Below are 22,509 nucleotides of genomic sequence, written 5' to 3' on the forward strand. Positions count from 1 at the left end.
TCAAATGGGGGACCATATCGAGAACAAGGGCGCGCGCCCTAGTGCCATCGTTGTAGGAGCGGGTGCCGGAGGTGTCGCGACGGCAGCGCGACTAGCAGCGGCCGGCTACAAGGTGACTGTGGTCGAGAAGAATGACTTTTCGGGCGGGAGATGCAGTTTGATACACCACCGCGGATATGTGAGTTGACGAACGTGCGGGCGCATCGCACAGCATCACTAATCGCTACACAGAGGTTCGACCAGGGCCCGAGCTTGTTGCTCCTCCCCCGGTTCTTCCACGAGGCATTTGAGGATCTTGGGACCTCACTCGATGCTGAGGGCATCAAGTTGGTCAAATGTGACCCGAACTACAATGTTCACTTCCACGATGACACGACGTTCAAGCTTTCCACCGACATCTCCGTCATGAAGGGGGAAATCGAGCGTTTCGAGGGAAAAGACGGATTTGAGCGGTACCTTGGTTTCCTGCAAGAATCGCATCGCCACTATGAAGTTTCAATCATCCATGTGCTAAAGAAGAATTTCTACTCGTTGGCGAGTATGGTTCGCTTCGATTTCTTGTTGCATCTCTTCGAGCTACATCCGTTCGAGAGTATCTACTACCGAGCGAGTAAATACTTCTGGACGGAGAGATTGCGAAGAGTCTTTACATTTGCAAGCATGTACATGGGCATGAGCCCGTTTGATGCTCCAGGAACCTACAGTCTGTTGCAGTACACGGAATTGGCTGAGGGCATTTGGTATCCCATCGGTGGCTTCCACAAAGTCAGTACAATCCAAGGGAGAAACTCCTCTCGCTAACCTGACCAGGTGGTTGAATCTCTTGTCAACGTCGCTGAGCGCTTAGGCGTTGAGTTCATGTTCAACAGTCCGATCCGCAACATTCAGCTTTCAGCCGACGGGAAGCGTGCAACCGGCATTGTCTTTGAGGACAACACCAAGGCCCCGCTAACCGCCGATGTCATTGTTTGCAACGCAGATTTGACATATGCATACAACAATCTCCTTCCCTCATCCTCATTCGGGCAATCTCTCCAGAAACGTCAAACTTCTTGCTCCAGTATATCCTTCTACTGGGCACTGGACCGGCAATTCCCTGAACTAAGCGCTCACAACATCTTCCTCGCTGAAGACTATAAGGAGAGTTTCGACAGCATCTTCAAGAAGCACCTGATACCGGACCAACCAAGCTTCTACGTCAATGTCCCGTCCCGCGTCGACCCTTCTGCTGCGCCAGAGGGATGTGACTCTCTCGTCATCTTGGTACCAGTTGGGCACTTGGAAAGCAACTCTGCGGACTCGCACAAGGGCTCCAAGCACACCAAAGGCCTAACTCAAGATTGGGATTCTATGGTAGCATCAGCGCGCGACACCGTCATCAGAACCATGGAAGCACGACTCAAGATATCACTTGGCCCCCACATCATCGACGAGATCATCAACACGCCGCCCACGTGGAAGTCGAGATTCAACCTCGACCGTGGTGCTATCCTGGGCCTGAGCCACTCCTTCTTCAACGTGCTCAGTTTCAGACCAAAGACCAAGCATCGCAGCATTGAAGATTTGTACTTTGTCGGTGCAAGCACGCACCCGGGCACTGGAGTTCCTATCGTGCTTGCTGGTGCTAAACTGGTTACGGAGCAAATACTCTACGACCGGAAACAAGAGAGTCGCATTCCGTGGCGCCCGTTGGGCACCAAGGAGACTAAGCCGTCGCTTGGTGCTTTGGATCGGACGCAGAACGGACCATATCTCAGCTGGCTCGTGTGGATATTGTTGAGCGTTTTCCTTGTACTTACGACTGTACCTGGTGCTTTGTATTATCACAAGGCTGGTAATGGGTTGATGGGCGATTGGTAGTGTGTAGGTGCACGGCTTGTTGAGATCTAGGCGTTCAGCGCATCGCATCACCTTGACTGTATCTACAATGTTCAATACCCATTTTTTCCTCAGTCTGGCATGGTTCATGAATGTGAAATCTGATTGTCGATAGGTGCAGGCGGCGAACGTTGACTACATCGTATCATGATTCAGACGTGGTGATGGAAAAGAGCAAAGATTCATTATGTCGCTATCAAAGAGGGTATCCAGCGTGTAATCGTAATACAACTTGCGTCACAGCCAATACATCATCATTACCACATTACAACTTCCACCATGTCTGCGTCACATCCTGCCCATTCAAGAGAGGGCACCGTTATAGTAAAACTCAAACCTCAGCCTAAACAGTGTTGTCGACGTGAGGAGCGGTGCCATTGTAGCCATCTGGGTGGGTAGCAGTCTGACCGTCGTTGACAGCACCAGGCTTGCGCTTCTCCTGGACCATAGCATCACCGTCGTAGTCCCGGATAGCGAGGCCGAGGCGGGCTGGGTCAATGTCCTTGTGGCCCCACAAGAGGAGGGCGCCGAAGCAAGGCTTGGCTAGGAAGTCAAGCACACCGTAGAAGACAGCTTCACTGTCGGGTGCGATGATGTTGCTATTCTGATGTTAGTCGCTGTATGCTTGCTGGTACGACACTTGGGACCTGAATGTGACTTACCCGCCCTCGCTTACTCCCCATGCAACGGGATACAGGATCCAGAGAAAAGCGGTCAGACTTCCGCACATCAGGAATGCCCGTTCAACATCGCGGCCGAAGGACTTGGCGTGGATGCGCGATTCCCAGACTAGCTGGTAGACGATGTAGAAGAGAGCAACGCAGCCTGCATATCGTTAGAGATGATCAAGAAAGATACTTGGACACGGAAAGAGCGAAAGTGCTTACCGAAAACGAAGTAAGCCCACTTGTAGCGGTTGTCGATGAGGGCACCGATCAAGCCAGTAACAATCATAATCTCGTCAACCATGATGACCCAAAGCATAGTCGGCCATGGCATGCCTGCAGTCAAGAGCAAGTCGAGGAGTAGAAGAGGCGTGGTGATGAACCAGTCGATGTACCGAACGTAGAAGATCGAACGGTAGTTTCCTGCTACCTTGGGGTCGCTGCGCTGGAATTCAACTGCGATTGGTGTAAAGCCTAGGTTGGCTCCCATGGTGACTGCGAAGGGAAGCGTATCAGCATATGACTCATCTGTATAGTTTATGGCTTGGATACTTACAGTAGGCGATGCATGCGACAAAGACTACAGATGCGGTGATGTAGTGGAAAAGACGGTCGCGACGCTGTTTGCGGTGGGCAAGACCTATGAAACAGAACCCAGAGAACCCCATCGCGGCGCAGATGGCAAAGTAGAAGTCGGATCCACGTTCCGTGATGGCAATGTCTGCCGTTGCGCCATTGACGGTGTTGTCTAACACATGTTAGGATGATCCCAACAAAACATCAAATCGATCAACAAGGGAAACTTACCGTTGAAACTGAGCACGTTGTTCCTGCGAACGAAATCCATGGCGAAGAGGGGTATCAAATTGCAGAATTGATAGTACGGGATGGAAGTGTACCAAGGAAGTAATTTAATTTCTGCCTAAGGGCCGCAAGCTTTGAGTTATATCCTGAACAGCCAGCCCACGAGATCCAAACCTGCCGTCATGACGACATATCTCGCGCGCGGGAATAGAGTAGATCATGCAAATATCAAACCCCTCAATCGGCCAGGGGGGTGGGAGGAAAGGCCCAGACTATGCCGCGATAACTAGACAGGCAAGTCACGACCAGTCAGAACCACGCGCTGCGTTTGACATTGCCAGTTCCCAGTTCCCGATTCTAAATGGTTGATATCATTGTGACTGCCAATGGCTGCTCGGTGTAATAGACATGTCACACACTAGGGTCATGGCCGACGCTAGAGTCTCTGAGCATAGCGCCCGGGCTTTCCGTCCCACCTGTTGGCTGGAGGTCCACCAGGATTAAGCTTTATGACGTCGATCTATTAAGCTTACTTCGACATCGAGCTGCATCGACTAGTGTAAGGCTGGTCTTGATGTGACGGTCTGTTGAGACGTCAGGCAGTGTTGATAGGGAATTTTGATATGAGAACATCGAAGCGTAGTCTACAAATATGCGGCAAAATGCCAACGATCGCGGCACAGTTGATCATTGCCGGACATCTCGGTGGTGTGATGTTCTTGTGTCCTTACTGCCCAGGCATCCATCCATCCAGTCGGTGTTTTTTACGTCAGGCGATTGCGGGCAGGAGATCTGCTTACTACAAAATCGACCGCCACGGCAAGGATCGGCACAAACAAGCATCTGTCAAAGCGGGGCGAATCTAGATTCTGCATCGGGGCTAGGGTTGTGTCTCATTCCACCCGAGCAAGTCACAGCATGTGTGGGAAGTCTGTTTCGAATTCTTTGGACATTAATTTTTACTAAAAAGACTTCATAGAGTACGTAAGATGGTGGTAGCGCTCAAGTCGCGGAACCATCCGGTTCATTAGACATGTGGTCCGAACACACAAGCATCATTAGCCCAGATAACTAATGAGAGTTTTCCGCAAATTACTCGATCCCGCCTCGGAATGTGCATCCGACTCGGATCTTACTGTCGTAACTTCTCGTTGATGAGCAATGTCTTCTTCAGTGAACCAGTTTCCGTGTAGGCCATACGGTATCCTACTCCCTAGTTGGATCTTGCAAATGACAGTCTGCATGTCGCTTGCATCCAAAACCCACAACTCGCTTTCTGCATCTGCTCTGCATTCTCCATTTTCGTCGAGCTGATCTTCGTTGAAGACGTAAAAGAGTAGGTATCCGTCTTGTTCGTTTGCGCCAGCGCCATCATCAGCTTCAGCCCCAGTCACCTTGCGAGGCACGAATCTAGCTTCCTGACCAAAGTGATTCGGCGGAAGTTGGAATGCTTTGATGGGATCGTTGCGGTCGTTCGACGCAAGGATCTCGTCGATTGAGCGGGTGTCAACACAGCCGTTGACAGCCTGCGGAGGCGATTGCTGAACGCGACTGAGTAGAGTCTGGACATCTACCCTGACAAGTACATCGATTTTAGTCGCCTTGCCTAATGCCGCACCGAAAGATTCATCTGAAGTGCTACATCCATAAATGTATCGTGCGCGCGACATTTCCGTGACAGGAGACATGGTGGGAAATTCGAAAGGAATGGCTGCTAATGCAAACTCATGAGTGATGTTGTTGGACGAGCCTGGAGCGAGGGAGAACTGGTAGTAATACAATCGACATTGTTCTTCGTCGTCATGTGAAATGGGGATGTTGTGAGGCGCCCTTGATGACTCTGGTTCATTGTGCCATCCTAGCAGAGGCGACGTGTCATCCAGGGAAGATTTCTCCGGATCTTGAACCTCTTCTTCGTCATCGTACTTGGCGAAGAAGGACATGGGCCTACTGCGCGCTGTCGCCTTGTGTTTCGGGTGTGGGGGAGGTTCGATGTTGCCAGAACTAAACACTAGAGATGCGGAAGTCAACCGGCAAGCTAGCATGCTAACAGCAGAGATGTCCCCGGCGCTGTTGTACTCGTCCCAAGTGTTGGCTGTGTGCATGATGAGACAACCATCTGTCTCGAACCAACGTACTAATTCGGGATTTCGTCGGGGAAAGACACCAAACCTGGCGGCTTTCTCAGGCTCGTAAAATAATACAGGCTTGTTCTTCGCCAGGTTGAAAGGAGTAAGCGAGAGTGGTAAGTCGAGTATCACGGTGTTGTGTCGGGATACGCCAAAATCATGCATGAGCCGTCCGCCAGAGCACCCAGGGACTGGCGCGTTGACGATTCTGCTTCCTTCTGAGCTGCTTCTCTTTGCAATCGAATTTTCAGCCGGGAGCAAAGAATAGTGGACGTAGGGTGCGACGAAGTTGCAGTGGAAGAGAACCATCTCGTTGGTCACTCTGTCAACCTTGGGATGACCCGTTGTCCACTCCTTCATCCAGCTCAGCAAGCCAGTTCCACCCAAAGCTTCACGTTTTTCATCGACATTGGTGTCACGGTCTGCAGGTGCAGGTTCTCCTTCGGCACGATTTCCATCAAACCAGCCTACTGTCTCCAGGCTTGGCAACGCGATGCGCATCGGTGGCCCACTCTCGCAGGTTGCCAATGCACGTCCATCGTGGTACAATATGCTGGTGTTGGCCACGCTGATTCGCTTGATAGCACGTGCAGAACCTGAAATGTGTGTCCAGAAGACAAGCAGAACAGTACGCAGAATGCGCCAGAGGATGAGGAGTAGGCTAGATGCTGGGTTGACAAGAGTCGCGATGCTAGGCAGAATAGGCGTGCGAAGCGTTGGGTTCTCGACGGCGGTGCGGTACACGTCGGTGATGACAAACTGGTTGACAAAGTTGACAATGGGTTTCGAAGGGTCGTTACGAGAGCGGCTAAACCATACTCCCGAGAGCATGCCATCGCCGTCAAACCAATGCGCCTCACGTCCCAAGTCGGAATTGGTTACGGGATTGCCGCCGTTGCGGACGTACATGCCGCCCAGCAGCTCTTCTGGGATACGGCCGGTCCATGAGACGGGCGTGGGAGGACATGTTGTAGTGACGGGGGCAAAGTTGCCGGAGAGGTATCTAGAGGGAATCAGTCAGAACGAGGTGTGGTCTTTGGAGAGTGGATTAGAAGGGCCATGCGTACGGGTGCTTTGGCGTCGACTTGCTATGGGGTCCAGTCCTGGACATCACGGCGGTGTTATTGTCTTGGCGGCATTGGAAGACGCGTGCGGGTTGGCTCAAGGCAACGGCGAGGGCAATTCATTAGTACAGCGGGCCCAATGCATCTTCACATGTCGCCGCGGGCAAGGCGGCGCGGTACCAGGAACCGATGACATGATGCAATAAAGACTAAAAGACAAGGCTGCTGCCCGCTTCCACGGGTATCCGGTTGACATGTGCTCGTGATGGCGGCCAGGCAATGGTGATGTCATGTTGAAGCTTGCATAGACGCTAAACTGCTTTGGGCAGCGCGCATCCTCTGAAGCCGCCCAAGCAACGCCGTTTCAACGACAGTGCAAATATTGTCCATCATGGCTTCTGCCGCGCAATCTCTTGTGCCTGACGCCCGCCGCGGCCTAGTCTGTTCCCTGCAGCATTGGTTCCATGAGTGACGCTGATTGCACATCTCTCCCCTTCTGTTTACACAAGGTGCTATCATGGGCTTCGACTACGCGCTCGTGTACGTGACGCGCCCTCTTCCCACGTTGCACCTTCATGGCTGACATTGACGGCTAGTCATCTCAAGTACACGATCCCCCCGGCCGTGGGGCTCACCTGGCTCTACCGCCCTTTCTTCACCAAACTCGACGTGTACAAGGTCGTCTACCTGATATTGGTGGGTACGCGCATCCTCGCCAACACCTGTCATGCTAACAGGCCAGGTCGCTGTGCTGTCGACCATACCATGGGACTCGTATCTCATTCGCACCGGCATCTGGAGCTACCCCGCTCATGTTATAATTGGCCCCAAGCTGCTGGATATTCCTTTGGAGGAGGTCTTCTTCTTCGTGGTGCAGACATACAACACGTCGATCCTATATCTCCTTCTCAGCAGGCCCACCTTTCAGCCCACATACCTCAGCTCTGAACGCGGCGCTTCCGGATATCGATGGCGATCTACCAAACTTGCTGGCCAGATCTTCTTCTTGGGCGTAATTGCGTGGGGATGGCGTTGCATCAAGGATGACAGCAAAGGCACTTACACAGGACTCATCCTGATATGGGCCGGCCCGTTCCTGCTGCTGCTCTGGTACGACAACCACTACCATGCCTCGAACACGTACTAACTGGAAACAGGAGCCTTGCATATCAGTTCATTCTGGCGCTCCCTCTAACCAACACCGCGGTACCCATCATCCTTCCGACGCTCTACCTCTGGATTGTCGACACCTTGGCCTTGCGGAGAGGAACATGGGTAATCAACACAGGTACAAAATATGGCGTTCACTTGTGGGATGGCCTCGAGATTGAAGAAGCCCTCTTCTTCTTGGTCACCAACTCGCTTATCGTATGTGGTCAATTGGCGTTTGACAATGCTCTTGCAGTGCTGTACACCTTCCCGGCCTTGTTCGCGAACCCCCCAATACTTCCGTCACCTGTCGTCTTGATGCGCGCCCTGCTCACTTCATGCTCCAAGTATGACGATGCACGTCTCGTAGGTCTAGGCGAAGCCGTGCATCGTCTCAAGCAAAAAAGCCGTAGCTTCTACCTCGCCTCCGCTACCTTCCCTGGACCTTTGCGGGCGGATCTATTGCTCCTCTATTCCTTCTGCCGTGTTGCTGATGATCTGGTGGACAATGCTTCCTCTGCCGACGAAGCCAAGGACTGGATAGCGAAGCTGCGCAATTTCTTGAATAATGCTTACAGCGATTCTGCATCTAACCCAACAATACAAGCTCAAGTCCGGGAAGACTTCCCAATCGGCACCCAATCTGCACTCCTACAGCTTCCGGTTGCCAAGCTCTCGCGCCAGCCGTTGGAGGATCTTTTGCGCGGGTTCGAGATGGACCTTGCCTTCGACAAGGAGCCTCTGATCAGAACCACGGAGGATTTGCGCTTGTACTCGGAGCGCGTGGCAGGCACTGTAGCCCAGATGTGCATTCAACTCATCTTCGACTGGTATCCTAGCGCTTTTCCTCTTGAGGAGCAACGTACTGTAGTTACTGCTGGTAACGATATGGGCGTGGCTTTACAATATGTCAACATTGCGCGAGACATTGAAGTAGACGCCAAGATTGGGCGTGTATATCTTCCTTTGAAATGGCTTGCTGAAGTGGGATTGAGTTACGACGAGGTATTAAAGAACCCAGATCACACACAGATAGAGCCCTTGCGCAAGCGTCTCCTGCAGGATGCATTCTCTGTATATGAAAAAGCCAAAGATGCGATCGAGCGTTTACCAATTGAGGCAAGAGGCCCAATCCGGGTCGCGGTTGAGAGTTACATGGAGATTGGAAGGGTCTTAGGACAGGACAAGTTCAAGGTCAAGGCCGGCCGTGCTACTGTGCCCAAGTCGAGGAGGATAATGGTTGCTTGGAGAACGCTTAATCGCTAAGATGACTCGCGAGAGTAATTCCTTTTGCGCTCGCAAAAATACCAAGTAATTGCTCTGGCTTGCAGAATCGCTGAGGTCGTAGTGCATGAGACGAAGGCGAGGAATGTGATTGGCTGAAGCAGAAACGTCTGTGATTGGCGCACGTGCAGTATCGTGTTTCGTTCCCTTCAACTTGCACCTAAACTATCTCTCTCCATCATCACCCACTTGTCCTGAAACTCTTGGAAAAAAAAGCGTGATATGTACCAAAATCGGCTCCTGGATCCAACAGGCGCGCCTCTTGTTTCCAGTAGCAGGAAGAAGAAGGGCGGGCCGCGGATCGTAAACCGGTCACCAAAAGGCAACTACAAGAAGCTGCTTTGGTTCAAACAGCCTTGTAGGTACCCGGGCAGATATTTGTGACAGGACACATCTGACGCGTGACAGTTCCGGATAACTATACAGATGAGACGACATTCCTTGACCATCTCCAGCGCAATCCAAGATTGCAGCCCTACGAATTCTGGTCACTGATGGGCGACACTACAGTCATCGTGCAGCATCTTGCAACCGTAGTGATATTCTGTTGCTGCTTCGTGGCCATTATTCACGACAGGGTGTCGCCTGTAGCGGTAGTGGGGTGGGCGACGTTTTGCACAGTTCTGGCCTGGTTCTTATGGGATCACTGGATGGGTCAGGAGTTTGCGAGCGTTTCCAATGTGGCACTGACATGCGCTTCGGATGCACACAAGACTGGACCGGGAGCGGGACCTTCGTCGGCGCTCTCGGGACGAGCTCAACAGCGGCTGGCGACTGCCAAGTCGGCCTTGTTGATTTATGCGGCGCTGCTGGGGCTTAGTCCGATTCTCAAGTCGCTTACACGGTCTACGACGAGTGATTCGATATGGGCGCTGAGTACATGGTTGCTTATGATGAATGTCGCCTTTTTTGATTACAGTGGAGGTACAGGTGCACAGTATGAGAATTACTCTCCTTTCTAATATGCATGCGGCTAAGTTCATGTGCTTCTAGGTTACCAGCTTCGATATCCACAAATTCGGCCATGATGGCATCGGCTGTTCTAGCCTCGCGTCTTCCATCCACTACGCATGTCTTCTCGCTGACGCTCTTTTCCATTGAAGTCTATGGACTGTTTCCGATATTCCGTCGTCAGCTCCGCGCTCGGTCTCCATGGGGCCATCTCGCGCTGACCATTACATTGGTAACAGGCGCGTGGGGCGGCCTTTTTATCACCCTGACAGGAGGAGGTCGCGGCGCGTTCTTGGCGGGCGCAATCTTAGGAGGCATCCTGACCTTTTTGAGCATGGGAATCTGCAGTTGGTGGCTCATCGGTCTCCAGAAGTATAAGAATGAGATTCATGGTCCATGGGATCCGGCGAGGCCCGTCATCCGGCGGCATTGGGATTGAGTTGTTTATCTTCAGACTCTTCTCCATGCGAGTAACGGTTCTCGCAAGCAAATAACGGACAGACTCCGTTTGGTGGCCAGACCTCTGTGCGGCTATCAGTTCCAGAAGCCCGTGCCCATGGCGCGGCGATGGTACTTTGTAGGCTCGACTTTGAGAGTACCTCTAGCTGTAATTTCCCATTATGCCTTGTCCATTTGACAAGGTTGTCGCTACAGTTGCCGGTGACACACTTGTTCATTCGAGCAAGCAAGTCGTGAGCTCCAACGTCGTCGCCGCCAACAAAATGTACGGGCGACCATGGCAGTTTTCGCTCCATTGCCTTGCCTTTACTAGCTCCAGTCACTACAATCCTGTCCAAGCCCTCGATATCTGAGAGCATGCTCTTGATGAATAGCCAAAGCTCACTCCTGATCATGGGCACTGAGTGGTGGATCACAAAGTCAGCGTAAGTCTCATACAGATTCCTGCAGGAAAACACCTACTGATAGGCCATGACTCTAGGTTTAGTCGCAAACACCGTAGGCCGACTGCATCGGCGCGGAGTGAACCCGCGGGTTCGCTCTTTGATAGCGCAGTGTATTGTAGCCACTCACGTGCAATATGAGGGCGATCCGAATTTAGTTCCCGCAGGTCAATCTCGATGTCCTGGATACGCGATCTGTACTCGAGAGGAAGCGCGTAGAGAAAAGTCCGCATCCGAGTAAGATTCGGGAAACGAAAGGTGTTGTGGGCGAACAGTGGACGGCGGTCGGTTTCGTGGTAGGTTCTGCGACATGTTTGGAGCAGGGCAGCGCCTGGTATCGTGCACGGCCTTCTATCTTGTCGGTCTTTTGAGTTGTTAATCTGAGGGTCGATTATAGGAGCTTCGGCAACGAAACAAAGTCCAAAGATGATGTGTTTGATTTCTGTAGGCAGTTGGAGGAGTGCCGATTGGGGCTGAAGATTATCCGGGGGTGATATTGTAATAGCCATGATTGTAGCAAAGGGTATGGCAAGAAAGCTTAATCCCTAAAAGGTGGTGTAACCTCAGCTTTAACTACAGTGTAAAACGCCGTGGCTTGAGCTGATGGTCACCGCCTATAGGCCGTAGTCGTGGTTCGTCTATCTCAGCATCGTGGCGTTCTGCCGACACAGCACATCAGCCCGAGCTGAAATCTTTTCACAAAACGGAGAGCCTAAGCATCATAGTACCCAGCATGCCCCGTTCATGACTTGTAAAAAGCGCGTAGAGAGGCTAGAATTTCCGTGGAGGGTAGCTAAAGCGGTGAGTTGAGCCCCACAGTTTGTGTCTTCGCCGATGGCGACGTCCATGTCGGCGCGTTCCGGAACTGGAGCGGCTCAACACAAGTGTCCGGCAGATAGTCATCAGCGTGTCTGGCGACTGCCGGATGCTGTTATGCGGATAAGACTCGTGGCTGTAGTGCAGTGCCGATGTACGTGTTGGCATGGGAGCAAGCCTCCCTCCCCGCATCCAGCGTGTCAAACCCAACGACACCAGTCTGACAATAATGCTACAACATGAACCTACGGAGCTGCTCTGCGATGTGGTTTGACGCCTCTTGGACGTCGCATTCTGGCGAGAAGCGCGACGTGAGCACAGATTTCGGCCCCCAACGTGGACATGAGCGAGGCTGAAGGAGGCGGCTATGGTGTGGCAGATTCCCGCCATCGCAATTTTGGTACTCGCGTGCACTGGACTGGACTGGACTGAACTGGACCAGGCAGCGCGTAACTCTCGACCACGCTGAACTGACATCTGCGCCGTCAATTGACGAGTGACGTGAACGAACAAGGCCATGTCTTTACGGCCGGACGACAGCTCGAGGCGCTCGCGGTCCAAGTCGCCTGGGCGCGGTCGAGAGCGTGCGCGCTCGCGCAGCCATGACGGGCGCGAGCCTCAGCGATACGGTGCAGCTGACAACGGAGCTGCAACCCCGCAGTATGAGATTAGGCAGCCGGGTCACGGTCAGGGTCAGCAGCAATATGCGACGTGAGTACTGCGCGAAGAATCGTGTCTGCACCAATGTTGCGACAGACATACCACGAATTCAACTGAGACATGGCGGCCAGACCAGCGAGCGAACCCATTACCATGGGCAACTACACCGACCTCCCTCCTCACGAGCGACCGGGCTACTCGCAATCCGCGTCTTCGGCGGGTGTCGCGTATGCCCAGCCTGGCAATGTCCAGTATGCGCCGACCGCACACAACTTTGCCTACACGGCAGCCCCAGCTTCCCATAACGCGCCCCCGAGGACAGCGGGCGCGACAGCGACGAGCAACGGTGGGGGCTTTCAGTATGCGAACCCAACCCTCCAGTACACGGCGAAGCCAGTGGGCAACGCGGGCCAGCCGCCAGCTGTTCGACACAACTCGCAGCCCATGAGTCCCTCGTACACGCAGTCGGCCCAACAACTGCAATACACAGCGGCATCGCAAGCCCCTCCGCCGCAATCGCAATACTCGACCATGCCACAGGCTCCTCAGCCACCGCCTTCCCAATATCCCCCCATGCCACAAGCTCCGCCGCCGCAGTCACAGTATGCGACTATGCCACAGGCGCCCCAGCCGCCGCCAGCGGATCAGTCTGGCGGCTACCCACCTCCGCCAATGGGTCACCACTCGCCGCGTCCTGATCACCACCGCGCCGCTTCCTACTCGGGTCCAATGAGCACACACGACGGTCGCAATGTCGTCGAGCTGCGTCCACAAGGTCACCTGGGTGCAGGCGACCGACCCGACGGGCTGCGCATGGACAGGCTGTCGGTGAGCGGAAACCGACCCGACCTGCATACCATTGTACCTGGAGGCATGCCTGGAGGATTTTCGACGGGACTACCGCCGCCGAGTCCGCTGCTCGAAGCTTACCACGGAACCTATCAGTCCATTAGCCCTATGCCCCAGGCGCTGATGCTAGACGACGATTTGGACCATCTGCCTCCCCTTGATACCCTGTCGCCGCGGGCTTCTGGCCATTCGATTCATGGCCGGCATCGTGCGCATTCTAGCTCGCGGCGCTCGCCGAGTCCTGCAAGGTCTTCTAAGCACAACGACAAGCTGGCAATGGCGGCATATGGGCGCAACGAGAGACTCCCTGAGAAAGAGAAAGAGAAGCGGAGAGTAAGGGTGTATGATGCTACGGATGACGCGCTGGCGCTTGTTGACGCTCTGGCTGCGCGAACCCCTGACGTGGATACCATTGTCGATATTCTTCCGGCGCTATCGCATGACCAGATGCTCGAGTTGAGAGCAGAGTATAAACGGCACTGCAAGGTACAAGGCAGGGGTATCAACATCGCCAAACACATCAAACTCAAAACATCTGGTAACTTTGGGAAGATTGCGTACGTGACAGCTTTAGGGAAATACGAAGGAGAGGGCTACTGGGCAAACTACTGGTACCAGTCAAACTCTGCGCGTCGCGAGCTCCTCATCGAATCTTTAATGGGTCGTCAGAACTACGAGATCCGCGAAATCAAGGCTGCGTTCAAGGATAAGCGGTACGGCGACTCGCTGACCAAGTGCATGGACAAGGAGCTCAAGGCCGACAAGTTCCGCAAAGCTGTGCTCATGGCGCTCGAGGGTGAGCGGCAGGAGGAAAGCGATGTGTGGCCCGTCGAGTACCGCGTTCGCGATGTGGATACGCTGTATAGAGCTATTAGGGCAAAGGAGGGCGGGGAGAGTACGATGCTGAGCATTGTTATTATGCGGAGCGATACGCATCTGCGCGAGGTGCTGAGGACGTATGAGAAGCGGTATCAAGCAAACTTTGCGCGAGATGCTCTGAAGAAGAGTAATAATTTGGTTGGCGAGGTCATTGCACATATCCTCAATGGCGTTAGTAAGTTCTTTTTGCCCCTCCCTACCAATAATCTTGGTATCTCATTCGTGTACTAATCGCTTTCTAGTTAATCGTCCCGCAAGAGACGCAATGCTCCTCCACCACGCACTCATGGATCTCATGGAACCTGTCAACGACGCTCGTTCTTCCAACGGCCGGCTGTCGTCGCGCGAAACAACGTCGAGTAAACATGAACGTCAGCAACGCGTCGAGCTGCTCATCTCGCGCCTCGTGAGGTTTCACTGGGATCGTCAGCATTTGTTTAGGGTCAAGGCCGAGTACGAAGAAAAGTATGGTCGGCTTGTTGAAGAGGATATTGAGGAGGCGACGAGGGGCGATTTGAGAGCTTTTGCTATTGCGATTTGTCAGACGGCGAGGTGATACCCGGGTTTTGTGGAGCGGAGAGCGTGGAGGGGGGGAAGCGTAGTTGCATTTACGGACAGCATATATCTGCTGGTCTGAAGGCTTGGGGTTGGGGGGGATAATAATGTTACAACCTTGCCATCTGATTTTATCTTGTTTATCACTTTGTAGTCGCCTTATGTGTTACGCTATACCGCAGCGAACAAACGCACATTGAGTCCTCTGCAACTCGTGACGCTACAGTTGAGGAGCACAAGGTACTTATTAAAGTTTCACATGGATAGAATTAAACGCTACTAAAATCCACTTTGCTCTCACTGCGTACATGTACACCGCCCCGTGTCTCGACCTTGTCTCCACTATCATCGTACATGCCATCTTCGTACTCGTGCTCATGTAGAGCAGGTATCCTGCTACAGTTTTCGCCTCTGTAGCCACACAATCCACCAGCCAGTTCGATCGTAGACCCAGTATCTAGATTGGTCGTTGTCAGGGGCTGGCTGCGTCTCCGTTTGGGCGCACTACCAAATGTTGGAACCGAATTTGCGTTGCCGTAATGACTGCGACCATTGGACCTATAATTTGATCTCAGAGATGTGAACATGGCGCCGCAAGAGCGGAGGATGGGGCGAAGCAGGGGAAGGGATGCTAATAGACTGATCAGTTCAATCATTCCCAATAACAACGATAGGTCGACGTAGATGACTACTGACTTGCAAAAGATGCCAAATTGACATCACACACCGCCCAGATTTGGTCGTCGATGCCATCGTACGTGAGATCCTGATTGTTCTTTCTGTCGAGTGCGACAGTGTGAATAATACTGCCGAGCGCTGAGCCGCAGACCCTTTACTCGCGTCAACAGAAGTCGAAAGGTCTTGTGTGGGAGTCTCACAGTATCCCAGATGCGAACATGGCTGCCACGGCGATCTTGCGTGCGGCTGAAATGTGGAGTCTGTAGATCTCGATGAGCGGACATAGCAGTATCGCAACTTCAAGAATGAAGTGCGGTATGCTTGATGCAAAGAGTGACAGCATCGGTGCCAGAGGGCATTTGCCTGGGACGTCTTTGTGCCAAAACTTCCGAATCGGTTGGCATAGCGTAGAGATGAGTGTGACCTTTGGAGGTCAGTGTGTTGTTCTTGGACTGTGAGGTTGTTTGTTCACTCACCCTGACGATGATCCAGCCCACCGCGCAGACGAACAGGATTCTGATAGGCTGCCTGATGATTGAAAGTGAAAAGGTTCTCCAGTAGAAGCCTAGTATCACGAACTTTGAGAGTCCGACTGAGAATGTGTAGAACCACATGTCTACCCAAAGGTCCAAGAAATAATGGTACACAATCTCATCCTCTGGCATGTCCACGTCTTGAAGTGGCTTTCCTAGTCCCCATCGCATCTCTTGCAATTGTCAGTGCGCGGTTGATTCGACTATGCGGTACTACATACTATATATGCTGATGAAGGTGAAAGCGCTTCCGTTAGCAAAGGCAATGATAGCCAGAATGTCTTCCCACACCAAAGGATGCTTAGTCTGACGGCGAGAAGCCAACCGAGAGACTAGTGCGATTGCAGCAACCGCATAGGGTATAAGCGCCGCTGCGTAGAGTTCAGGTTGTCTGTTTTGCCCCATAGCAAACCAGAAAGTTGAGTCGTATGCCAGTGATATAGGCTAGAAGGATGATACCATGGAATAAAGCACCCCATGAGCATTTGAGACAAACAGAAAACAATGTATTACGATTGGTGCCGTGACGCCGGTGAGAGTTTGGATTTGCGAACGTCATACCTTTTGCATCTCGTACGTGATGCTTGCAGCAATGGTTCCAAGCCAGGACAACCCTTACTCAAATCACATCTGCAGCACCCGCCTGAGCGGTCAGTCGAAAGTCGATAAGCGCAACACGCTTGATAGGGTCGCTATGCCCCAGTCATTACGAGGCTCCATGATGGCATGGCTCGTTTCGGCGTAAGTTTTGTCGCATTTAGACCACAATGCAGCAGCACCAACCATACATCCACGTAATCTAGAATGGGTGGCGCTGCAGACCTCATTGTTTTGGAAGACAGCCTCTTCGAATCCAGTGAAGACAATGTGCAGCAACACAACTCGCTGTATAGCTTAGGCTGTTCCCAAGGACTGATCTTGTTTCATTATTTGCGACCATCATGGTCTCGTGATTTGCACGTTTGCAGTGTATGTTAGCCAATTTCCATATCGTGCAAAACACAAATCCTGACTCAGTGAGCATTATTGGATGGGCATCTGTTCAATCGTTGGTTTTTGAGTCTTGAACCTGACTTTAGATAGTCTTACTAATGCCAGAGGTAGCTGCCTACGTACAGCAATGCAAGAAATCTCCAATGCTGCTTGTTCATATACAGGGAACGAGTGCGCAATCGATTACTTCCGGACACAGCGATGAGCTTAAAATGTAGATCGACAGTGTTCTATCGAAATATGGCTGCAGTCGATTGGCGTCATCTGACTCGGAAGCAATCCTATTTGCTCGGATCCGTCCGCAGGGCGCCCTGGCGGAACAAATAAAGGATGAAAACAAACAATCATACTGGATGCTCGTTCTCAGGGGTCGGGCCGGACGTTTATAACGGCCATGATGCATATCTTCCGATCAACATGACGCCTTTACGGCACGGTTCGCGCCAGTGGGATTCCCTCGTTCATGCGTACTACAACCCGATCTGCCATCCTACTGGGAAACTCAGATGCCATCCAGGGATCCAGGCGGCTATCATGGTTTCATGGCGGATCCGGCATGCGGAGATCTCCAGTCATGACTCGTTGCTACTGGTGGACTAACACCAAACACGCTTTGCGGTAATTCATCCGAGTAGGCGCGGAATATATGTGCGAGATTGTCCTGCTGCATTAAGATGCGTGCCCTTTCTAGTCCCCGTCGAATGAGGGGAAGATGGGCCCATGGTCGCAGTGCATCGTATCCGTTCTGGATATGCTGTTCCTGCTTGGTTTCTTCGATGAAGGCGAGAGCCGGATGCTCGAATGCAATCAGGAGATTTTCAAAGCACGCAAACGTCCTGGACAGACTTAGTAGGTATTCAGCCTCATCAGGAACAGTCGCCGTACGGATAGAGGGTAAAGTGCGTTCCCATCTTTCTTCCCATGAGCTGCTCGTCTGCTATACTTAGAAATAAAGCTGAGCTCCTTATGCAGTGTCGCGCATGATCCCTTGTAACCGCTATCGTTTCGTGGTCTTGAGCGCCGGCCTCTTCTTCGTTCATTTCCAGTACCTTGAGCACTGATGGCCAGCCAAGCACCACATGTAAAGCGATGTACTGAACCCGTAGGAAAGATTTCCTAGAGTCAAATAGCGGCGTCGAATCGAGGGGAAATTGAACGACCGAAGGTAGATGATCGTACCATTCGCGCACTTGTTTGCGCAGCTCGCCAATTACAACAGGTGCAAATATGACCTGTCCTGTAACTGAAAGGAAGGCCGCCAGGTCAGTGCACGCTGTAATCATCAAGTCTGCAGACACTTACAATATCCAACCACTTCAAGAGTCTGTGTCAGGAATTTTCTGAGACTGATTTGCGCTAGAAAGAAATAAAAGCCTGAATCCTCCTCTTCGAACTGGGGAAGCGGAACCAATTCGTGGAAATGGCTCAAACCGATGGGGTGCATTTTACATGTCGCCTCGAGCCTATACAAAGGGATATGTTAGTTGGAATTCCCACAATCAAGCCCAAAAGTGTAGGCCGCGCGCAGAAAACTCACTCATGGAGCACTGTAGAGCAAGCCCAAAACGCTCGATTGAATGCTTCTTGGTCGGACGGGTTGTATCGCTGCATTGTTCTCGACGACAGGATATGCATGCAATCACGCGCCGCTTGCGTGATCGAATTCCATGTTTGCAGAGGTCTGATAGCAAACTTGAAGTATGAAGCTTGTAGGATCCGACACTGAAGGGTGGTCAAATTTCCGATACGAAGCGACAAATGCTCAAGAATTCTTGAGCCTCGTGCAAAGTACTCTAATCCAGGTGTGAGGTTGTCTGGGCTGTTATTTCTATCTTCAGAGATTGCACCAAGGGCCAAGATCAGAAAGGCCAGACACGTCGGTGCACTGGAGAAGGCAAAGCCACCCGAGTCTGCTTGTTCAAGCACGCTGACACAGGTTCGCTGGTCGAAGATTGGTGTCCAGCGAAGGAAGTTCTCGACGAACAGTTGTTGGAGCCGCCGGCAAGTTCGTCGTGATAAATCCGCTGGACGTAAGACGGCTGCATCACATTGGTCGGCTAGCTGTTCACCAGCCAGGATCTCATCGTCATAAAAGTCAGCCGTGTAATCCCAACTCTCTACATGGATGTAAGGAGGCGCGCGGAAAGTTATAAGACTAGGTCTTGGCGTCTTGCCTTCGGTGCTTGTCTGTCGGTAAGCGAAATCATATGGTACTGGTGTGCCGACCGACGGAATGGACATGGTGGTGGTGTTGACATTCTCAATCGCCATTCTATTGGCGCTCGAGTGTCGAGATCTAGGCTCTGGTGGATGACGAATATCGCTACAAGTAGGCGTGTTGGGTGAGAGGGTGGCGGATCCATGTACACATTGCTGTGTAGAATCAAGTCTGGCTTCAACTTGTGCCAGTCGTCTTTCGATGCTTGCCCAAGCTTCTGGTGAGGGACCGACTGATTTCGTCCGGTCGCCAACTGTTGGTTTTCGATAAGTACATTCAATACCAAGCTCGGTACAAAAGCCACATGACTATGACTGTTAACAAGCGGTACATGCAGAGCGCTGTCGTCTCACTAACCGGTTTCTGGGCATCACAACGAGTCTTTCGAAATCTACAGACGTTGCACTAAACGATATGAGTGATCCAGGTCAAAAGGTAAGAGGCAATGTCGACCCACGGCTATCGCTATTCGTTTTCTGGGGTAATTCTCCACCGTCAGACTATCCACTGGGCCTGGGGATGGGCGGCCATCATCTGGTGGTAGTCGTGGCTGGTCTGATCCAACAGATTCATCATGTTTCCGTTTCTCGGCCATAGTAGCACCCGTGAGCCGGATATTGTTATAGAAAGCAGGCCAAATACATAGTGCGGGTTGGCCGCATTCATAGGAAATGGCCGTCCGGAATGGATGATTCGGCTTGCGGGATCCGTCCCGTGTGGAGACCCCGCATCTTTGTGTCGCCTCTTACTTCGAGCGAGGAAGCTGCATGAGACTTATCCTGCACAATCGACAGGCTAAATTTACGACATGTGTAAAGTCGTTGTCACACGATAATGTACATATATGTTACTTCATACGGCAGCCCATGCCATGTTCTCTTTGGCCTCCTTCTCTTTCTTGCGCGCTTCGCGTTCAGCCTTGCGCATAGCTCGTAGATCCGGTGGCTTCTCAATACCCAACCTAGCTCTTAATTGATCAATGTCTGTTTCTAGTTCTTCCTCCCAGTAGATGTTGATCACATCGGCACTCTGTGCGCCATTCCTTGTAGCCCATGGTCCATAGACGTCCCAGAAACGTCTCCATTCGGCCTTCTTCAGAGTGAAAGCGCTGAACACAGCCAGGCCGGTCATGGGAAGACCAGTGTTTGCGAACTCGAATGCTTTCAGAGCAACCTCGCCTTCACGGAACACAGGCAATCCTACCAGGGCATGGTAGAAGTCATGACATTCGCGGTAGCGTTGCATGACGTATGCGCACTCTTCATCATCTATGTATTGTACTGCCGCCCGCGTATCCGGAGAGACGCCTTCGCGGTCAAGCCATGCAGCATACGCATAGCCCAGTGTATTCGGCGGTAGGTTGCGGAGGCGTGGAATGTCAAGCGAGGTAGACGTTAATCGCGGGCGGTCGCGTAATATTCGTCGGCCCGTGGGGCTTAGGAGCATGCGATCGCGAAGCTTGTATATGAAATAGGGCTGTGCGGTTGCTTCGCCAAAGGATGCGATGAGGTCTGACTTGCGTAAGCAGCGCGCCCTGGTGTGAAATCTCGGGATCTCATCTCACCTCCTCTCCGGGGGTCCAAGAAGCTCCCGAGACCCGAACCTATTGCCAGTCCTAGCCTTTCCACGCGCGTCAATGGTATGTGGCCCTCATAGTTTGGCGGAGGGCGGTTGAGGACTGAAAAGCAGCGAGATGGCTGTACAAACGAAGGTGTTTGGAACGAAGAGCGCAACGTCAGCTTCTGAAGCTGATGTATCCGCGCATTTCTCGCCATTTACGCGTGTCAGCAAGGAATTGCGTGAAGTGTAGGAAAGCTGGTTCTGAGCTGATGACATGATGCAATCTTATCGATACGCCACATGCCACCAGCCACACCAAAGTAACTCGATCATGACTCTTCATTCGACTTCCGAAAAAGACAATTGCGCCATCGATGCGTTGATTTACATAATCAGTTGATACTATCATCTGCCGTCGTCTTACTGAGTCTGCTTGTTCAGCAACCTGGGCCTCGATCCGGCATAAAGCAATTTGTACCTAGGCAGACTGAACACTGCTTGTACAGCAAACTTTGTCAGGACCTTCAGTATGGCATTCAGTCCTTTCAATCAAAATGATGCCTGCAGATCTTGCCACTAACATCTTGTAAGGTTGTACGAGTACATCAAGCCGAAAAGTTTCAGAAATCTTCCCTGCAACCATGACCGCAGCACTAGATCCTGGTGAACAACACACCCAGTTCGTCGACTGGGCCAAATTCAATGGAGTTGAAATAAACGGAATCGCTCCAGCACGCTTCAGCGGACGAGGAATGGGTATCGTAGCCGCCAAAGACATCAAAGTCAGTTCCCCCGTCCCCCTCCCCTTCCCAAATCACCCAACCACCCAACTCTCAACTAAATCATCAAGAAAGGAGACAAGTTAGTCCACGTCTCCAACAAATCCCTCGTGCATGTCGCCCTCCCCTCCATCCACGCCTTCAAGCTTCCAGAAAACGCCACCGTGCACGGAAAACTCGCCGCTTCCTTATCCCTATGGTACAGCGGCCAGGAACCGCATTCCTACCACCTCTGGCAAGACGTCTGGCCCACGCAACAAGATTTCAAATCCACCATGCCAATCCACTACCCGTCTTCCTTGCAGTCCCTCCTCCCACCCGCATGCAAAGCGCTCCTCACAAAACAACGTTCCAATCTAGAAAAAGACTGGACAACACATTCCCCTTACCTCCCTTCTCCTTCCATCACCAAAGCCCTGTACACATACACCTGGCTCATAGTCAACACACGAACCTTTTACTGGGAATACCCCGACCTCCCCAACGCCCACCCACGCCTACCAAAGCGCCGCCAGAAACTCACCGCCGACGACTGCTACTGCATGTGTCCGCTCATCGACTACTTCAACCACTCCGACAACGGATGCCATCCCCAGCACGACAGCCAGGGCTACTCCGTGACCGCGGACCGTGCCTATGCTGCGGGCGAAGAGGTCTTTGTTACCTACGGACCGCACACGAATGATTTTTTGCTTGTGGAATATGGATTTATTCTAGAGGGAAATGTACATGACTCTTTACCTTTGGATCACGTGCTGATTCCTTTGTTGGATAAGCAGCAGGTCGATGCGCTGAAGGAGGATGGATTCTATGGCGACTACACGTTGTTTGGTGCAGGGAAGGAGGAAACGGTGTGTTATAGGACGCAGGTTGTGCTTAGGCTGCTGGTGCTGGATTCGAGGAGGTATTCGGCGTTTGTGTCTGGGGATGATGATGGGGTGAGGGATCAGGCGAGGTTGGATAAGTATCTGGCGAATGTGTTGACCAGGTACTCGAGGGAGATTGTGGATACGTTAGAAGAGGTCGAGGATGTGGATCTGAGTGAAGAAGATGAACGTGAGCTTGCGGAGGGCCAAAAGGAGACTTTGGTGAAGAGATGGAAGCAAATACGGAGTCTTGTGAACAAGGCCATCGAAGCACTTACATCGTAGAAGAGTGCAGAG

The 22,509-nt window shown here is 52.3% G+C and overlaps 9 protein-coding genes across 9 annotated transcripts; 5 read left to right on the forward strand and 4 right to left on the reverse strand.

Annotated features, from left to right (window-relative positions):
* Positions 1-4: 4 nt before the first annotated feature.
* Positions 5-1,860, forward strand: ACET3X_005519 (uncharacterized protein; the record flags this gene model as incomplete). Its single annotated transcript, XM_069451733.1, has 3 exons — positions 5-178; positions 232-765; positions 811-1,860. 3 exons carry the CDS (start codon positions 5-7, stop codon positions 1,858-1,860), a joined length of 1,758 nt encoding a protein of 585 aa, XP_069307563.1.
* Positions 1,861-2,057: 197 nt separating this feature from the next.
* Positions 2,058-3,442, reverse strand: ACET3X_005520 (uncharacterized protein). The gene is made up of 5 exons (XM_069451734.1): positions 3,351-3,442; positions 3,100-3,291; positions 2,766-3,038; positions 2,541-2,703; positions 2,058-2,477 (listed from the first exon to the last, which is right to left on the reverse strand). The coding sequence occupies exons 1-5, from the start codon at positions 3,388-3,390 to the stop codon at positions 2,222-2,224; spliced, it is 924 nt and encodes a 307-aa protein (XP_069307564.1). The 5' UTR covers positions 3,391-3,442; the 3' UTR covers positions 2,058-2,221.
* A 963-nt stretch (positions 3,443-4,405) lies between these two features.
* Positions 4,406-6,587, reverse strand: ACET3X_005521 (uncharacterized protein; the record flags this gene model as incomplete). Its single annotated transcript, XM_069451735.1, has 2 exons — positions 4,406-6,479; positions 6,544-6,587. The coding sequence occupies 2 exons, from the start codon at positions 6,585-6,587 to the stop codon at positions 4,406-4,408; spliced, it is 2,118 nt and encodes a 705-aa protein (XP_069307565.1).
* Positions 6,588-7,057: 470 nt separating this feature from the next.
* ACET3X_005522 (uncharacterized protein) lies at positions 7,058-8,955 on the forward strand (the record flags this gene model as incomplete). The annotated part of the gene is made up of 4 exons (XM_069451736.1): positions 7,058-7,080; positions 7,137-7,236; positions 7,283-7,650; positions 7,698-8,955. 4 exons carry the CDS (start codon positions 7,058-7,060, stop codon positions 8,953-8,955), a joined length of 1,749 nt encoding a protein of 582 aa, XP_069307566.1.
* A 240-nt stretch (positions 8,956-9,195) lies between these two features.
* On the forward strand, positions 9,196-9,935 carry ACET3X_005523 (uncharacterized protein; the record flags this gene model as incomplete). The annotated part of the gene is made up of 2 exons (XM_069451737.1): positions 9,196-9,331; positions 9,382-9,935. 2 exons carry the CDS (start codon positions 9,196-9,198, stop codon positions 9,933-9,935), a joined length of 690 nt encoding a protein of 229 aa, XP_069307567.1.
* A 405-nt stretch (positions 9,936-10,340) lies between these two features.
* On the reverse strand, positions 10,341-11,335 carry ACET3X_005524 (uncharacterized protein; the record flags this gene model as incomplete). The annotated part of the gene is made up of 2 exons (XM_069451739.1): positions 10,341-10,783; positions 10,846-11,335. The coding sequence occupies 2 exons, from the start codon at positions 11,333-11,335 to the stop codon at positions 10,341-10,343; spliced, it is 933 nt and encodes a 310-aa protein (XP_069307568.1).
* Positions 11,336-12,159: 824 nt separating this feature from the next.
* ACET3X_005525 (uncharacterized protein) lies at positions 12,160-14,586 on the forward strand (the record flags this gene model as incomplete). Its single annotated transcript, XM_069451740.1, has 3 exons — positions 12,160-12,353; positions 12,434-14,205; positions 14,273-14,586. 3 exons carry the CDS (start codon positions 12,160-12,162, stop codon positions 14,584-14,586), a joined length of 2,280 nt encoding a protein of 759 aa, XP_069307569.1.
* Positions 14,587-19,859: 5,273 nt separating this feature from the next.
* Positions 19,860-20,782, reverse strand: ACET3X_005526 (uncharacterized protein; the record flags this gene model as incomplete). The annotated part of the gene is made up of 2 exons (XM_069451741.1): positions 19,860-20,518; positions 20,572-20,782. 2 exons carry the CDS (start codon positions 20,780-20,782, stop codon positions 19,860-19,862), a joined length of 870 nt encoding a protein of 289 aa, XP_069307570.1.
* A 116-nt stretch (positions 20,783-20,898) lies between these two features.
* Positions 20,899-22,497, forward strand: ACET3X_005527 (uncharacterized protein; the record flags this gene model as incomplete). The annotated part of the gene is made up of 4 exons (XM_069451742.1): positions 20,899-20,962; positions 21,074-21,094; positions 21,159-21,349; positions 21,418-22,497. The coding sequence occupies 4 exons, from the start codon at positions 20,899-20,901 to the stop codon at positions 22,495-22,497; spliced, it is 1,356 nt and encodes a 451-aa protein (XP_069307571.1).
* Between the last annotated feature and the right edge of the window lie 12 nt (positions 22,498-22,509).

The sequence above is a fragment of the Alternaria dauci genome, chromosome 4, assembly GCF_042100115.1.
Source record: "Alternaria dauci strain A2016 chromosome 4, whole genome shotgun sequence".
NCBI classification, from domain to species: domain Eukaryota; kingdom Fungi; phylum Ascomycota; class Dothideomycetes; order Pleosporales; family Pleosporaceae; genus Alternaria; species Alternaria dauci.